The 12,500-nt window shown below is 46.4% G+C and overlaps 1 protein-coding gene across 1 annotated transcript in view; it reads right to left on the bottom strand.

Moving 5' to 3' along the window:
• znf385d (zinc finger protein 385D) overlaps positions 1-12,500 on the bottom strand; it is a 41,511-nt gene that overhangs the window by 27,777 nt on the left and 1,234 nt on the right. Inside the window, exon 2 of the mRNA XM_031576513.2 lies at positions 7,150-7,292. Within this exon, the coding sequence (XP_031432373.1) occupies positions 7,150-7,292 (143 nt within the window). The remainder of the gene's footprint in view (positions 1-7,149; positions 7,293-12,500) is intronic.

The raw sequence follows: 12,500 nt of genomic DNA, 5'->3' as shown, positions 1-12,500 counted from the left end.
ACAGTCTGTCCAAGCCCTTCGGCACACAGATGCAAAAATGTTTGGAAAGGTCTCCCGCGTACGGGGAATAAAGGGAGTAATTTATGTCTCGAGCCGATCGAGAGGAAGGCATGAGCACTCACAGCTCCAAACAAGAACAGGCCCAAGATGTGACCTCAGAGGAACCTCATGTTTGAGCTTGGGTCGTAAGCCTCGTAAAACTGCACAAAGGGGAGCGGATGTTGGGGGGTGGGGGTGGAGAGGAGGGACAGGGGCGGGGAGGGAGACCAGGTGAGGGGAGGGCGAGTTCAGTAAGGGGGTGGGGAGGGGTGACAGGGCGTGGCGCACACACTCACACAAGAGCCCTGGGGCTGGCCATTTGAAACAATGACGTCCTCTTCTTAAAGCTAGCTGGTTTCCTGTACCTCTGGGGGTAAACCACCTGGAAGTAGGCACTGATCTTTTTCTCTTTCCCCCCTCCTTCGCCTCCTCCCCCTCTCCTGCAGCGGCAAACATGCTTTTCATTATGGTGCAGGAGAGAGAGAGAGAGAGAGAGAGAGAGAGAGAGAGAGAGAGAGAGCGAGAGAGAGAGGTGGTACAGGTGCAAACAGCCTGCATGACAGACCAGCTGTCTCCCCCGTCCTCTGGCAGACGGAGTGCCTGGCCATGCAGTTGTCAACCCCACCCGTCAGCCACCGATGTCCCAGAGAGTTGGGTTACACAAAGCGTTTTTTAACACAAGGCGGAAGAAGGGCTGTTTTTTGGTGTGCTCTATGTTTTTTTTTTTTTTCAATAAGATTCTAATCAATCTGTTTCCAAGCAACCCCCCCCCCTGCGTGGAATGGAATTCCGATCCAAGTCTCTGAAACTCCCAGTATCAAAAGGACAACTGACAAGAACGCAAGTGCATTTGGGTGTGACATGCTAAAAAGTGATTTATCGGAAATTGCATTCCATATGCTGACACTGAATAATATCATAATCATCACCAGGCCATCGGCGCCAGCGTACCTTTTGTATTATTAACCGCCGTATTCAGTGGAAAACAATATTATTGATGGCGTCCAAGCAAGTGGAGGGAAAGGCTTTCTTTCTGCCACATACTTTTTTTTTCTCTTGTAAAAAAAAAGGACACACTCCTGAACAGAAAATAATAAACTGGCTATCTCAGGTCCAACATCTATATTTTGCCGGTAATTTTACATCTGCGGAATTCTGCTGTTTTTAATTAAGCGGCGCAGTAAAAATGCTTATCAACGTCCCGTTGCACAGACTTACTGGCACAAAAACATCCCCATAAAAATCAGTATAAGCTCCCAAGTATTATCTGTGCATACCGAAGGAGAAAGCCCACTGGCAAGTCTCCAACTAATAAAACATCATTGCACCAGTGAGCAAAGACAGAGAGGAGAGAGACAAAGAGAGGAGAGACGGCAAAGACCTCCATGGCTCCGATCCTGCTGTCCGTTAGTTAAGAAATTGGCAGACGTTCTATTCCTACAGTCGTAGGCTATTCAGTACTATTTCCATTCCTCGCTGATGTTCCATCTTACTTCTAAAGCTCATGTTAACCCTGGTTCTTTGTCTTTAAAACAGTTGGCTTTTTTAATTTCCCAGTCAATTATGTGCCCTATTGCAGCCTATTCACATTATAAGGCTCGCAGTAGGATGAGGCTCTACAGCGTAAAAATGTAAAATCTAACAGTTTGCTCTTGCCATCAGCCGTTTCATTTGCATAAAACACGTATTCCAACCAAGGGGTGCCACATTTGTCATGAAGAAATTTTACACTTAGCAGGCGCCTGCATCTAAAGCAGCTTAGCCAAGCCAATAATGCATACATTATTTTAGTATGCATACATTATTTTAGTATGCATACTCCCACAGGGCATCGTACCCACACTCAGTAGATAATGCCTTGCTCCACCAACCAAGACAACTTTGAAAGCAAGTGAGCAGACAAACAAGCCAATAGTAGTAGTATAGTATATATAATCTATATATATATATATATATATATATATATAGCAAAACGTTATATTTATTTCCCCAAAACATTTTGAGGCAAATGTCTATTCCAGTTCCTGAGAGCACACTGGCTGGAGGCTGCTGGAAGGAGTGGAGATGCTTGTGGAGAGCAGGCGGCCGGGGTCCATGTGTCACAGCCTCCCCTTCGCCCACTCCAAAGCCATTTTCCCGCCGAGCCGCACAGGGAGAAATCGATAGCTCACGATGCTGATTGCTCCACCGGGGAAATAGAGTTTGTACTGTTTCTTAAAGACAAATGTAGGCTTCGGGCAAGATAAATGGCATCTGGCTCAAGTGAAAAGCCTTAGCCGAAAACTGCTTTGGTCGTTCGTTGGGTCTGTCTGATGTGGAGTGTCACCCGCTGAAGCTCATCTATTTCTCTCTCTTGCTTTCCTCACTTTCTCTGTCTGTCGCTCATCTCTTTCTCTCTCTTGCTCCCTCACTTTCTCTGTCTGTCTGTTGCAAATCCACCTGCCACCACCCACAGAGTGGCTTGGTGGTGCTAATCGAAAGTTTTTATTTTTTTCTCTCTCATTTCAACTCTGCTCCATATCACCTGACCCCATTCAGCCTCTTCCCTGTGTAATCTGACTGTCACATCCTGCGAGCAGCGGCACTATCCCCATCGCTGCTCGACCTCTTTGCTTTGTCAGACATACACTGAGCTAAATTCAAGCTCATTTGCCCGGCAGTGGAGTCTATCCCACAATGCTTCACAGCTATTCATTGCATGCTTAACCAAACGAAACCACTAACCCAAGAGCATTGGGCTTTTTTTATAAGAAAGTAATACAGGTAATGATGAAAAATATCTTGTGTGCGTGTGTGTGTGTGTGTGTGTGTGTGTGTGTGTGTGTGTGTGTGTTGTGTGTGTGTGTGTGTGTGTATGCATGTTAGTGTGTGTGTGTGTGTGTGTGTGTGTGTATGGGTGCGTGCGCGTATGTGAAACACTGTAAAATATGCAGCCACTAAAGTAATTTCTCAAGTGCGAGTAATAAAATGACATAGACTGACTGGACTATGTTAAGTCTGCATTAGTCCCGGGTTGCACACTCCATCCCACTCTTTGTGATCTGCTCTGCCTCATTCACAGTAAATGGGCCACGTTTGGAAAAAAAACATGCCAGCGCTGTAAATTTAATCATGGAGGTATAAGAGAGGTGGAAACATTAATGTTGTCATAATCTATAAGACTCCCCAGTTTTATGTATTAGTGTCGGTAAATGTTTAGCACACCTTTGAGGCATAGCATTATGGCCTGACCTCACTGTTTCCCCTCTGTACATTCTCCCTTTCTCTCTTTCTCTCTCTCTCTCTCTCTCTCTCTCTCACACACACACACACACACACACACACACACACACACACACACACAACTGCACAATCATGCTTGACACCACTTTATTCTAATTTATTTGATGCAATCAGAACTGTAAAACTGTCCTGCTTAGCACCCATAGACGTGAAAGAACCAAAGACTACAGGACTACAGACATGGATTGTTTGCTGTAGCTTGTGAAACCTTATTTCTCACACAACCTATGCTGGCAGGTTATAGCAGTAATAACAAAGCCACTACGAGACAAAATAAATCCTATAAATCGTTAATTTGTCCACATCAGCAAAGCATGGTTTGGGCGAACAGAACTGCCCCAGTGAAGTGGATAAGTCTACTTACCCTTCTTAAGGGTGCTGGCATTTGCCAATATATTACTGGCTCATTATATCACACAAAGCCAGAGAGCTGCTGATGTTTCTGAGACTATGCCCTCCCCGTAGAAACCCAGAGAGCTGATGATGTTTCTGAGACTATGCCCTCCCCGTAGAAACCCAGCTGATGTTTCTGAGACTATGCCCTCCCCGTAGAAACCCAGCTGATGTTTCTGAGACTATGCCCTCCCCGTAGAAACCCAGAGAGCTGATGATGTTTCTAAAACTATGTCCTCCCCGTAGAAACTGAACAATTTCATTAGCTAATCACCATGATGTAGCTGACAATGAAAACTTTATTTTATTTGTACTCATTGTAAAACTCACTGCGGCCGTGGTGAAGGCTGTGTGTGTGGTGTGTGTGTGTGTGTGTGTGTGTGTGTGTGTTTACTCAATGCCACCGCTGCGGCCGTGGTGAAGGCTTTGGAGGGCAGAGCTCAGACCAAAGCTTCACAGAGAAAGAAACGTGATCGGAGAAAATCTGTTTGTGTGTGTGTGTGTGTGTATGCATGCGTGCGTGTGCGTGTGTGTGTGTGTATGCATGTGTGTGTGCGCGCGCGTGTGTGTGTGTGTGTGTGTGTGAAATGTGATAGGAGAAAATCTGATTTCTTCCCATGCTGTCTCATGGGAGAGAGAAGCGGTCGGATTTTGTGACTTGCATTAATCTATAACGTAAAATAATAATAAGATATAGTAGACTGTTACTGATTTAGTTTCAGTTTACAAAATATCGTTTTTTTATTAATTGTACCAGTCAAAAAACAATATTTAGTGGCTAACGGAAACATACACACACACACACACACACACACACACACACACACACACACACACACACACACACACACACACACACACACACACACACACACACACACACACACACACACACACACACACACACACACACACTCACACAACCATATCAACCATCTGGAAGTCAGCCTTCTAGTAGTGACTCCACCATCCCCCAAAAAACGCAGTATCAGACCATGCAGTGCAGAGAAGTTACAAAACACGGTCAGATCCCAGCCCTGAGCGGGCAGCTGTCTGAGGAGTGGAATAATGGCACTTGAGTGTGAGTGCATTTACAGAGTCATTCAGCGCGCTAACTTTCAAGAGAGGGGGGTGGTTGCTGAGAGACAGGCAATCCTAGAGGAAAGAAAGAAGGAAAGAAAGAAAGAAAGAAAGACAGGGAGAAGGAGAGGGATTCAGAGAGAGAGAGAGAGTGACAGAAGGAGGGAGAGAAAGAGAGGAAGAGTAAAAGAGTGCAGAGGAAATTGGGGTGGATTGAGAGAAAATGAGAGCAAGAGAGAGGGAGAGAAAGAAAGAGTGAGAGAGAGAGAGGGAGAGGGAGAGAGAGAGAAAGCAAGAGAGAGGGAAAGAGAGAGAGAAAGAGAGAGAGGCAGAGGGAGAGAGAGAGAGATTGGTTGGGCAGTGCAGAGATTATGGCATGCTAATCCTGTATCAGCTTCCCATGTGTTGGAAGACTCCCAGCACATGAGTCATTATGTGAGGAAAAGTCTGTTAAATACAGATTAGAGCCCGAGCAGAGCGCTAAAACACACTTCAGACTTTTACAAGAACTTCGCTCGCAGATGTGGTGCTTTGCTCTCTCCGCTGGATTTACTTTTTAAAAATCCCGATGAGCAAGTACGCCCTGCTGAAAACCGCCAGGTCGTCAGCACCGGGGGCACAAGAAGCCTTGAGTCTCGACTGAGCAAAACAGAGGGCGCAAACAGAAAGACAACGGAGGGGTCTGATTCTGGGCAGGTCATGCGTGAACTCGTAACGCATTTAGAGGAGGAGAGGGTCATTTAGAAGAGGAGAGGGTCATTTAAGAGACGTGGCTGAGGCTCAGTGTGCTGGCCAGCATGTGACTACAAAGAATGAACAGCATGGTGAACTATGACCCCTGTCCCACAAACAACCCTTGCCCTCTCCTCACCTCTGACCCCAGAGCTGGCTCTTTCCACACACTCAGTCATCTACACCCTGTCAACCTCCCTACACACATGTCCCACAACCCCCCCCCCCACACACACACACACACACACACACATTCACCTGCAAACCAACAGCAAATCAACCACATCTACTGCTGCAGCTACTTTCACTGAACCCTTACATGAAAGGTGCAGTCCTCGGATACAATCCGGCACACTTTTAGTCAAATTCAGCTTATTTCTCTTCACGGCCTTCTAGCTGTCACTTCTGTCTGTGCTCTTAAAAAAACTCTGGTGTCCGTCCACAATCCCGGCTCTGTAAATGGGAAACAAACAAAGTGGCTCGGACTGAGCTATACTCTTATTTCAGCCGATCAACGTTGCTTCAGAAGCCCCCGAAGAGAGCAGTGTATTTGAATGGGCGTTGAGCTTAAATATCAACAGCCTTTAAATCTTTCACCGGGGCCGAGGACTGCACCTCTAACCAACGCTATTACAGTTTTGCAGTCCTGTGTAGCCGCTGCTGCGCCACATATTTCCCTCAGAGGACTAAAGCGTTTCAGTGCTGAGCTGCAGCTCTCAGATCAGCGGCTGCACGAGCGGCACAAGCTGCACGAGCCCAGGAACATCTGTGGTGCATACGGCCTCGGTGAAGGGAGTGATATGATTGGTGAGTGGTGGTCAGGACTTGACGGGAAACTACAAGGACTGAAACGTGGTCAGTGGAACAACAACATGGAAGTGGTTTATTTCAGCGCGCACAGAGTGGCGTGTCTGCATTAGTGTTTGAGCTCAGCAATTCAGCGGATGATTTTGGCCAAAACAAGTTGTGATCCAGATGTACAACTCACTTATGTGGGCTATCAGAAAATGGGCTCCGTGAACTCCGCATTGACAGGACCAACGGAGGATAGCACAGACAGAGAATACAACAGGACAACCTCCTCTGTTCACTCCAACTCCTCCTCCTAAAGCTGCCTCTAGCCACACATGGACTCTATGTATAGCATCTTACTGTATGCTACATATTGCAGGACCATATTCCACCAATGGGCTATTTCATCTTCAAACATAGCCTTAGCATTTCTTAGCAAGACTGTCTTTAGTGAAAGGGATATGGATGTTCCTCTGTGGAGGCCTTGGTGGGGATCTATCCCCTTAGTGGGCTTTTTTCATTTGTCGAGACAATTATCTTGTGAGTGTAAAGCCATTTCCACTAATCTTTATGTTTGCTTGTCCAGCCTAAAAAGCATTTGTGATTTTGAGTTGTTCCTTTGCATATGCCAGTGTGAGGATGCCTGTGGGTGTGGATATGGATGTGGGTGAGTCTGTGTGTGTGTCTGTGTGTGTGTGTGTGTGTGTGTGCACGTGTGCGTGCGCGTGTGCGTGTGCGTGTGCGTGTGCGTGTGCGTGTGCGTGTGTGTGTGTGTGTGTGTGTGTGAGTGAGTGTGTGTGTGCGTTTGTGTGTGTGTGTGTGTGCACTTACCGCACTGAAGCTGGGGAAGAGACTGACACCTGACGGGGGTTCAAGGTGGAAGGGCAGGAACTGCTTCATGCCCAGGGCAGACTGCATGGCGGGGAGGGATGGCCGCACCAGAGTGGGCAGAAGGGTGCCCTGACATGCGTTACCTGCATGAGCCACACACACACACATGCACACACACACACACACACACACACACACACACACACAGACAGACACACACACACAGAAACATGCTGGGGTAAGGCAGAAGTCCAAGCCACACCGGAAGAAATACAGAATATACTTAAAATAAATTATTTTAAGTATAAAATACATTATTTGAAGTACTCAGTTACTGATAACAAAGAGGAAGGTGTATTCCTGTAAATACACAATTCTCACTTTGTTATAAGATCATCTATAATATCATAAGCGCATAATGCATTACAAGATAAATCATGCCTTAGAGGCTGAAAGTAACATAATGCTCGATTAAGCATATGCTACCGTGTGCACTTATTGTCAGCAACGTCTTGTACTACAAAGCATTATGCACAGTGTATTAAGCATCTTCCCTATAATGCCTATAATCGATTATTTATTGTGTGGCATCATGCATGTTGAATGCATCTATAATGCATTATGATGACGACGTCCGTCAGAGAGTCTCATTTAAGAAACACAGCCCATCATAACTACAAAACAAAGACAAACATCAGAACAAGACAGAGTTGTTGGCCCCATCAAGTGTCATTGGGTACTATGTACTTAACATGTTACAAGACAAAACGGTTAGGTTCAAAATGATGGTTTAAGTCTGGGGTTAGCAACTTGAAACAACATGTACTTCCGTAAGAAGTGCCTTTGTCTGAAACCAATCAACGAATTAAGTCCATAGTACCTAAAGATACGGTTTTGAATTCACATTGGGGTTTGGACCCTGCAGCCAATAATCATAACTGGCGTCGCAAAGGCTTACTTGTTAACATGAATCCATGGGTATTCTTTTTGTAAAACATTGCACATTTATTCATGAATATGCTAATCAGCGCTGAAGTGCTTCACTTAAACGGCAGTGATGCTCTAAGTGTATGTTTTCAACATGAGCTAACCCCCTGAAATTTCCATATGCATGGATATCAACACTCACACCACTGATAAATGCAAACGAAGGGCCACATAAATTGCAACGTTTTTTTTTTCTTCTTCCAGCAGACGCAGGGGAGACGGAAGCACAATGGCGTCCAGTCAAACCGAAATGTCAAACACACATCAGATGAGAGAACTGAGTGACATTCTCTTCCTTTGTCAATAAGTTGAAATTATCTGCAGGAATTACTCGCAATTACTTCCCCCCTCCCCCGCGGAGTGTATTTCTACTGTACTGGCATCTGTACAGGCTTACAACGCTTGTTTTGAGTTGCTTCACGGCGGAAAAAAACGAAAAATAAAACAAAAGGAAACAAGCGTTTACAAAATTAAAGAAAGAAAGAGTCGCGGCTTTCATCTTCTGACTGCCACGTGAGTCAGCCCTTTTTTCTTTTCTTCAGTGCGCTGTGCTAAACGTCAGGGGAGGATTTGATAATTACGGAGGATGAATGAACGCCGTGGATCTAGAAGGCACTAGAGAGGCTGAGCGGAAGAGCGAGCAGGAGAGACGAATAAAGAAACGCTGGGAGAAACAAAAGTAAATAGCCTGACTTGGTTTTTATTATCGTATGAGTAAGAGGCTGTAAAGAGTGCAGGGGGGGGGGGGGGGGGGGGGGGGGGGGGGGGTGGATTGGAGTTACATGGCCTGAATTAAAAACAGCAGAGAGGCTGTTTCAACCCCAGCATCAGTGAATGGGAGCGTGGGCCACATACTTCCAAAACACTGAAAGTTATAGAAAGCCGTTAATAAGAACCATAGGACAACTGCCCATCCAAGCGCGCAGGAAATCGATGCCAGCATGGGGCCTGAGAGCAGCATGCCTCATACGAAAACAGCCGCTCCAGAGACACATAAAACGCACAATGGCTCTGCTGCTCCGATCCCCGGGCGATGGGACGGTGAATAAAACAAGAACGAGTCGTAAAAAGGAAAAGAAGGGGCAAGACGGAGAAGGGAACAGCACTGTTACACCCATGCGTTGGAATGCCACATGCCTGTGTGCTCAAGAGGAGGCATGTTTCAGCTCAACCCCCTCCCCCCCCCCCCACACACACACACACACCCTCCAACACAAGCCCTCGATCTCCACCCTCAGTCCTCACTCTCCAGGCCCCAGACATGTGGATGACGTATCTGTGGTTGTCAGGAAAACAGCGTTCAGAGCGCAGCCAAAACAGAGTGAGTGACAGCATTGTTGGGGGGGGGTTAGGGAGGTTACACGCGCACACACACAGATACACACACACACACACAAACACACACACACAGATACCCACATGCAATTCAATACTGCGGTACAGCTGCAGTGGGCCATCACACCAGAGACTTTTGGCTGTTTTGTTTTTCCAGGACTAACCTCTGCGTGAACTTCAATCATAAAAGGTTTACAGCACATCCACACAGCCAGTATAGTATCGACTTGGACGGCGAGGGAGCACTGTTTGCTTATTAAGGCACTAATAAGCCGACCTGTGCAACACCTTGCCCAACCTCAGAGGCCTGGTTGTGGGGAGAGTTTAATGTTGGGACATGAAGCAGAGAGAGAGAGAGAGAGAGAGAGAAAGAAAGAGAGAGAGAGAGAGAGAGAGTGTTTTCAGATTTCTGGTCTTACAGTCAACTTTACGGACTGATTGCATGCCTTGAGACAGGCTGGACTCAACACTAATCATCTAGTGATTTATGTTGTTTTTCATTTTTCACTCTCACTGAGTAAGGGTGAGTGTGTGTGTGTGTGTGTGTGTGTGTGTGTGTGGTGTGTGTGTGTGTGTGTGTGTGTGTGTGTGTGTGTGTGTGTGTGTGTGTGTGTGTGTGTGTGTGTGTATGTGAGTGGTGTCTAGAGGTGTCTATAAAACCTTTGTTTGTTTTTTCAAAAAATCCCTGTTGAGACTACACATTTCAAACTGAAAGAAATGCTTGAACAGTATGTAATCTAAAAAAAAGGAACGTTTGACTGGCAAGTCCAATTATATGAGGAAACCAAAATCCGAAAATGACACACATTCTGACGCTAAAACGCTAGAGACACATAAATCCGTAAACAGCTAAAGATGAAACCGTCTCTCTGTGGACCTCCACTACCGCAGGGTCTGACCCCGACACTAACACCTGGAGAGACAGACGCCCCCCCCCCCCACGCCCCAACGTTCCTGACCTCTCCCACCCTATTTGCCATCCTTAAGCCAAGGTCAGACACACCTCCAAACAGGCATAAATGAACCCTTCCTCAAAGAAGCAGCGCACCGGTGCGCACAGGTTCAGTCCCCTCAAGCCAAGCAAAACAGATGTCACACACGTGCCTCCTTTAAATCCACAGTTTTGAAATTCATTTTTACTAAAGTGTCAAATGAAATTACCTTGTTGGCCCAAGGGAATAAAACGTGCCTTATCCATGTTCAGTTCCCCCATCAAAGTAAAGTAAGGGAAGAAAGGTGGCAGTGATGTTTTACAGATTGTGTGTGTGTGTGTGTGTGTGTGTGTGTGTGTGTGTGTGTGTGTGTGTGTTTGTGTGTGTGTGTGTGTGTGAGAGTGTGTGTGTGGGGTCGTTGGCCCTTGGGGACCCTTGGGTCTGTGTAATGACAGACTGCGGCACTTGAAGTGACGCACATCTATAAGTCTCTACAGCTGCCGGAGTACCGGAATATAGAGAGAGAGAGAGAGAGAGAGAGAGAGAGAGAGAGAGCAAGAGAGAGAGAGAACTGCACACGTCCAAGCATGACCCGCCGCCCCCCACTACCTCTCCAACTCCCACCCACATCACATCACACAACACCCACAAGCACAGAGGTCACCCCGCCTCAGAACAAGCTTTTGGAGTGCTGGTGGTCAGCTCCAATCTGTGACAAACACCAGTTAAGTGTAGCTGTGATAAGACAGAAGGAGGGCGAAAGTGTGTGCGTGTGTGTGTGTGTGTGTGTGTGTATGTGTGTGTGTGTGTGTGTAAGAGAGAAAAGGCAAAAGAGAGAGAGATAGACTGAGAGACTGACACTATAGTTTTGGGTATATGTTCACAGACTGAGAAAAACGGCAATAACGAAAAACAGACAGCCAGAGAGAAAGGGAGAGTGAGAGAGAGAGAAAGAGAGAAAGAAAGGGAGAGTGAGAGTGAGAGAGACAGAGAGAGAGTGAGAGAGAGAGTGAGAGAGAATGAGAGTGAGAGAGACAGAGAGAGAGTGAGAGGGAGAGGGAGAGTGAGAGACAAACAAAAGATATGACTGAAAAGGAAGCAGAGCAAGCTGCCTGTGACACTGTCTAGGGTTCCTATCATCCTAAAAAGCTTCTGGTCCCGGGGCTGTGTGTTGAGCAAGAACAGAAAGAAAAAAAATGTCTGGAGGACAAAGATGGAGTGTTAATAATTAATTGACATCCGCTCTGCACTGCTGCCCCCTTCTCCTGGTGTTCCCTTCCTTCCCTATCCTGGTCCAGACGTTTCTCTTCCACCCCATCCTTCCCTGTCCTGGTCCAGACGTTTCTCTTCCACCCCATCCTCCCCTGACTTAAACCGTGCCAAAGGATCTTTAAGACTACAGAGGACCATTATAAACATGTGCAACTTTCTGTTCTCTGTCGTCTTACACCTAGTTGCCGTTTGAGCGGAGCATAAACGAAAGTCACCGTTCACTTCTGCTTACATTCCGCTCTTGGATGTGAATATATAGCTGAAAGAGAAACACTGCCACTCGCCAATTTGTTTGAGGTCGTTTTTATTATGAAAAATGGGGATTGATCACGTGACTGTGGTGGTGTGCGCCACTGGTCTGAGCAGCTGCTGAGCGGCACGATCCAACAATCACTTTCCCACACTACTCTGCAATCTGAGGTTAACCGTAACAGCCGTTGGGGCAACCATCAAACAACCACCTCAAGACCACAACCATGCTCCCAGCAACATTGCCCCAGCATAATACCCCAGCATTAGTCATGTATCATTGTAGCGTAAAAAAGCAGGCAAGCCCATCGTATCAAATCCCTGAAACCTTTCACAGGATCGTCTTAGTCATCTTTACTTTGGAGAAAGTAGGCAATTAGCGTGCTGCGTATTCAACGCGAATGTTCCTAATGTCCTGCCCCGGGAAAAATCTTTGCTCCATTTGCGAAACGCGCCTGTGGAAATGCCAGGTCTATTTTTCAAAATAATTAAAATGAGGAAAATCGATTTTACTGGGTTTAGTTTTTTTTTCTTCCCATCACTATTTCCATGGGCGAAGAGCGGTAAAGAAAAGGA

This window comes from Clupea harengus, chromosome 11 (genome assembly GCF_900700415.2).
Source record: "Clupea harengus chromosome 11, Ch_v2.0.2, whole genome shotgun sequence".
Lineage (NCBI taxonomy): Eukaryota > Metazoa > Chordata > Actinopteri > Clupeiformes > Clupeidae > Clupea > Clupea harengus.
This window is presented reverse-complemented; position numbering and strand designations above follow the sequence as displayed.